We start from the raw sequence: 6,430 nt of genomic DNA on the forward strand, positions 1-6,430 counted from the left end.
ATTGTAAACACCTTGGGTAGTGAGATTTCACCATTGGAAGGATCAAACAGCTTCATTTTTTGTCTTTTCTCTTAGGATTCATTGAGAGTGTGGGTGATTTAAAAAATGGGTAGAAATTAAATTTTGTTCTTTGTGAGCTTGCAAGCTAACTTCTTGTAACTCCTTTGTATCACTTTCATCTTAATGGATTGGAGAACTGTTATCTCCCTCATAGTAGGTCATATTGGATCGAACTAGGTTACCATCTTGGTGTGTTGTTTTCTTTCCTACTTTCTTATCTTTATTGTTTTGACTATGTTTGTGGTGATGCTTTACACTTAGATTTAGGTCTGTTTGTTGTTGTTGTTGTTGTTGCTTGATGCCACTTTATCCATTGATTACTACTTCCTCTACTCCACACATCTTTGTTTTCATTGGTGTGATTTTGTCTGGATTCACAACAAAAATGTTATCTAGTGTCCAAGACATAAATTAATGAAACAAATAAAATAAAGTGAATGTTAACAAAGTGCACATTAAGGTGACAAGTATTACATTGAAAATTATGCCGTCAATATTTCAAAAGTTTTTGAAGTATCATTTTCATCTTAAAACTTCTTCTTTTGCCTTCCCATTACATTGGTTAACATGACCCATATGATAATAACATATTGGACCTTGTGTAGCAAAACCCTTGAAAGCAAGAAAAATGCTTTTTTCCACGTAAACGTTACTTTTTTGTTTCCTTACTAGTGTCTTTGTGACACTAGTTAGCTTGATTAATATTAATTATAGTTAGTAGAGTAATTAGATGATCGAAATGTATTAAATAAAGTATGTAAAGGAAAAACAATAATAAATATTGTATTAATACTATAAAATGAACAAATAATTTAACACAGAGAAAAATTGTTAAGAAAACACTTATTTTGAGACGAATAAAGTGTAAAGAAATAATATTATCATTTTAAATCAATTCATATCTATTTGTTGTGAAAGTGAAAACCAATGGACCATTGATAAAATTTTCGTTTGCCGCCCTTGATTAAGGGTGGACATGGTTCGATTGGGGATGAAAACTAAACCGAATTAAACTGAAATGTTTACTAAATTTAAAATAACTAAACTGAACTGAATTATTTGCATTTTGAACTAAACTGAACTGTTTCGAACGGAACTGTTATTTTTGTATCGTTGAAAAAAATATAAAAAAAACAAACGAAATCGAATTTTAGTTACCAAATTGTTTCGGATTGAACTGGATTGTTTATGTTCAGTTTCAAAATTGTTAGTAATGGTTCGTTTTTTTTTGGTTAGTTCAGTTCAATTTGATTTTTTTGGTTTTTTTACCCACCCTTACTCTCGACCAGTCGAATTATATAAATTTAAACAATGTAAAAATACATTAAAACCATCCATTAATATCCTACACCATTTTAGATTTTATAATCAGATGTGAAAAATGGACCAGCCTAGAAAATAAAAGCAGGTCCAATCAAGGTAGCCGAGAAGACAAATAAAAAAAGATAAATAATCATTTTCCTATAACAAATTATCACAATATTATCTCAATGTATTGAAATTTTAAAATAATCATTAATTATGTATTTTGTTAGTTAAAATAATCTTTAACCTTAAAATGTTCAGTTAATATTGTCACGTCGATTTATAAGTATTTATTTACCGTCAATCACTATTTTGATGAACAGAATATACAATTAAAAATCTATTTTAGCGTCAATCACAATTTTGATGAACATAATATACAATTAATGACTAATTTAATTTCGATAAATTAAAATACATCCTCCGGTCACTAATACTACATCCGTCCCTAATTATAAGACCCTTTTGAGAATTTTTTTGTCCCTTTTTATAAGACACTTTTGCAATTTTCAACTACATTAATTATTTCTTTACATACATGCCCCTATTTATTATACATCTTTTTCTTCAATCAACTATAAATAGCATATGAAAAACATAAACTAACTCTCTCTCTTAAAGATAAAATTGTAAAAACAATAGTGATTACAAACAACTTTAATACAAATATCCACTTTCTTAATTCCTGTGATTTTAGCAAAAGGGTTCTATAATTAGGGACGGAAGTAGTATAAGCAAAATTTAATATTTTAGATTCATTCAATAAATGATGTACGTGGTCTATATTAAAAACTACATACATCATTTATTGAATGAATCTAAAATGTCAATTTTCGCTTATAATAGTGACTAGAGGATGTCCTCTTGTACTCCCCTGTCTTTGTATGTAAGCCCCCTTTGTTTTTTACACATTTTTTAAGAAAAGTTGTTAGTGTAATTAATGTGTCTATTTTATGTGTTAATATTACCAAATTGTCATTTGTTTGTATGTGTATTAAATTTGACTTTTCATATTTCAAGACATGTTAGTAGTATTAATTAGGGGTATGTTTGGGAAAAAAATAATAAATGCATTTAATAATTTGAAAAAAGTTACATTTATGGATAAAAATAAAGTCAAATGTGTGTTTACATACATGGACGGAGGGAGTATTTAGCTGTTACATGTTCACAAAGGAAAATTTCCTAAAAAAAAAAATAAAGGAAGACACACACATCCATTTCACTTATCAAGTGAAGTGGTATTTCTGATACAATACAACAGTGTTTGGTTTGGGTGGACATAAACATAGTCACTTACGTATCATCCAAATTCCAATCCAAAATGCTAACCCTCAATCTCAATTCTCTTTCTTCTTCAACTCTTCCCTTTCATCCACTCTTTACTCAAACTCAGTTATTACTTCCTGCTAATCTTAATTACCCTTTTGCTAATACAGGTCAAAAAACACTCTTTCTCACTGGTTTTGTTAATAATTTATCATTATTATTTATTTGTTGTTTGTTTTCTCTTTTGGTTTCAGCTACCAGAAAGTTGAGGACTTTTCAGCTCAAGGCTGGATTTTGGGAGTCAATTAAATCTGGGTATTTTTCAAATTTTATTATCCATTCTGAAAATTAAATACAATTCAAAGGGGCATTAGATATTAATTTCACAAGAAATTGAACTACTTTGTTTGTACAATTGTTAGCATGTAGAATGGAATAATTAACTGCTTTAGAGGTGTTGTTAATCAACTTGCATGTATGGTTTAAAGTTTAAACCCACTTGGGCTAGCTTGGTGGTATTGACTTGGGAATTGGGAGTGTGCTCCTTCTCAAGGTCTCAGGTTCAATTCTCTCCCGTGAGAACAATAGTTGGCCAAACTTTACTTACATTCTGGTCGAACTCCGGATTACCAGGGAACCGGAGGGTTAAGCCCAAAAAAATATGATTATGTTCCTTATTGTTGAAATCTAAGACTGCCACCAAAATAAAAAGATTGCCAAGACAAAATGTGGTTTATGACATTCACATGTTATGATTAGTGTGTCTCTTTTCCTTGTTTCCCTTTGTGGATACAATTTTTAGTTTTTTATACGTATAGGATGTTTTCATTTGATTATGTTCCTTGTTGCTGAAATCTAAGACTGCTGAGACAATATGCGGTGTATAACATTTCCATGTTATGATTATTAGTGTATCTCTCTTAAAAATACCCTTAACATGTTTCTCCTTTCAGGTTGATGAAGAATAACACCACACAGGTCATCGATCCAGAGTTAACAGAAGAAGAAGACGAAGAACCTCTACCTCAAGAGTTTGTGCTTGTTGAAAAGACTGAACCTGATGGAACAATTGAGCAAATATTGTTCTCTTCAGGTGGAGATCTTGATGTTTATGATCTTCAAGCCCTCTGTGACAAGGTGCGTATCTAATATGTTTTTATGATGTATATTGATGTTTTTGTTGAAACTGCAAGACCGTGATTATGTGTATGCTAGTTTTTTTTCAAATTACTTTTCAGACACAAAACCATGTGCGTGCACTCAATTCATATTTGAGGAACTTGTGTGCGACCACATTAAGAACTTATTTCTTCCTTTCATTTTTGTATCTATATTAATCAATATCTTTATCATTATTTTAGTTCCTTAGCAACATTAAGAACTCAATTATTTATGTACATTAATCCTCACAAGAGTTTCCTTCGGTATAGTTTAATAATTTTCAGTACCTGTGTTGTTTAACATTGTAATGTACAGATTCTGTGTATCATTTATTATCACTAAAACTTAGAGTACTAAAATTTCAAAATTGTTTATTATATGAAACTCTTCCTTGGTTACTAAATAGTTCATCTCTTTAACAGGTAGGGTGGCCTCGTAGGCCATTATCGAAATTAGCTGCTGCTTTGAAAAATAGCTATATGGTGGCCTCTCTGTATTCTATAAGAAAGTCACCAGGGTCAGGTAATAATAATATGACATCTTACTGTGTCTTGTGATTAAGTTAATTCGTTGGATGGTTAAACTTTTTGTTTATATTTGTAGCTGTCTAAACCTATTTGATGAATATCTTAGTGTACTTGGTGAAGTTATTTGACAGAGGGGAATGAACAAAAGATATTAATTGGCATGGCCCGTGCTACATCAGACCATGCCTTCAATGCCACAATTTGGGATGTCCTAGTTGATCCAGGCTACCAGGTACTTTGGCAACCAAACATAGATTTTGAATACAAACTCGGGTGCAAGTTAATGAAAGTGTTTGCTTCTAAAACTAGAATCAAGTTCATGAACAATATAACTTTTAATTTTTTATATTGTATTATTCTTGCTAATTACTAAATTAGAAATGAATAGACGGTGATGCACGTAATCAGATCTCTGTGTTGATTATCTTGCACACTATTGCTCTCATATGTAGCCTAAAGGTTCACTTTTTTAATGGTTTCATGGTTCTGGACCAAGACATTTGCTTTAGTAGAGGACCACCATATGTCATATGGCCTTTGGGTTTGTTTAATTTAAATTATCTTTAAGTTATACTCCTAGATGTCATATTAATTTAAAATAATAGCTTGATTCAAACAATTGACTTTTTTATTTCTTTTTTTGAAGAATTGATTCAAACAGTTGTTGAAATGGGAAGCAAATAAATAATTTTAACAGATATACAATATGTTAAGATCTTAAAAATCTTATATCTTGTGTGAATAAATTTGTTCAAAAATACGTTTTACATAAGTATTGGGATTCATTTAGGTGCAAAGAATGATGTTCTTAAGATAAATGTTCAATAAAAATAGATGAGCAGCAAAACATTTATTCCATTCATTTCCTCGTTAGAACTTCCATACAAAAGCAGTGTTCTTTTTTGTTTCAAGGCCAGCCCTTTTTGAACCACTCTACTTGATGTTCGTTAGACCCGCCACACCCTCACTTAGGGAAAGTTAAATGTTTCATGCTACAATCTTTGATTATATAGTACAAATTTGAAAAACACATTAGGTATTTTTGGATTCAGGGATACTGCCAAATTACTTTTATCTTTTATGCTTAAGTGCCTCCTTGTGTTCTGTTCCAGTATAAACATAGATTATGGCTTCATATAGACTTGAGTACTGCTTATTGATGTTGATTTGATTCTATAGGGCCAAGGTCTTGGTAAAGCTCTTGTAGAGAAACTCATTCGAGCTCTTTTGCAAAGGGACATCGGTAATATTACTTTGTTCGCAGATAGTAAAGGTATAACAATACTGACAAACTTTTCTTGAATTTCATGCGCTTTCATGGTTTATGTAAAATAGAAATTGGAGTGTAACTAATTGTTATTGTATTTTGAATGCAGTCGTGGAATTTTATCGCAATTTAGGGTTTGAAGCTGACCCAGAGGGCATAAAAGGCATGTTCTGGTACCCAAATTGATAAGGAAGTTTTCTTTATGCTTTTGTTATTGTTTAACACTGCAACCTGAAGTTTACAACGTTACAGCAGTGACAAGTTTGTAGTATGAAAGTATAAAGATTGGACATCATCCTGTAATTACTGTGTTAGGTTGTAGCAAGATATTCTTTTCCCCCAAAGTTTTATTACTTTTTCAAACAGATAATGGTGAGGCTTTGGTTAAAGAACCAGTGTTATTTTCTACTTCTTTTTTTCTTTTTTAAATAAAATTTTTGTCATCTTGAATGTATGGTTGTATCAGTGTGTAAGAGGAGTATAGGTTTGTCAAGTATCCTGAAATGAGCATTCATCCCATGGTTTGGGCGATTATGGGTCCAATGTTTTTGGTTCTTTGTTGTAGTCTCCCTACTCTCTAAGTGTTGGTATTATTTTATGGATAAATGTTAGCGGTTATTTTGTTTGATGGATGAGAAAATTACCAGCAGAGATCAAACTTTGATCTTTGTATGTTTCCGATAAGCAATTTTTTACTCTTTTTAAATAACCTATCGGAAGGTAGCTTCCAATGGACTATTTAGTCAGTTTTGTTTCCGATAATGGTATTGGTGAGCATAGATAAATAAGCCAAAAATAAAATAAAAAAACATCTTTTTCTATATGAAAGTTTTCAACTCTT

General features: G+C 31.0%; 1 protein-coding gene across 1 annotated transcript; it reads left to right on the forward strand.

The window, feature by feature from the left end:
* The first annotated feature begins 2,624 nt into the window (after positions 1-2,624).
* Positions 2,625-6,132, forward strand: NSI (nuclear shuttle interacting). Its single transcript, XM_085724803.1, has 7 exons — positions 2,625-2,804; positions 2,889-2,949; positions 3,588-3,771; positions 4,218-4,317; positions 4,454-4,554; positions 5,502-5,595; positions 5,699-6,132. Exons 1-7 carry the CDS (start codon positions 2,690-2,692, stop codon positions 5,773-5,775), a joined length of 732 nt encoding a protein of 243 aa, XP_085580929.1. The 5' UTR covers positions 2,625-2,689; the 3' UTR covers positions 5,776-6,132.
* The last annotated feature ends 298 nt before the right edge of the window (positions 6,133-6,430 follow it).

Source organism: Medicago sativa, chromosome 7 (assembly GCF_051527215.1).
Source record: "Medicago sativa cultivar Bolivia chromosome 7, Bolivia_mono, whole genome shotgun sequence".
In the NCBI taxonomy this organism is placed as follows: domain Eukaryota; kingdom Viridiplantae; phylum Streptophyta; class Magnoliopsida; order Fabales; family Fabaceae; genus Medicago; species Medicago sativa.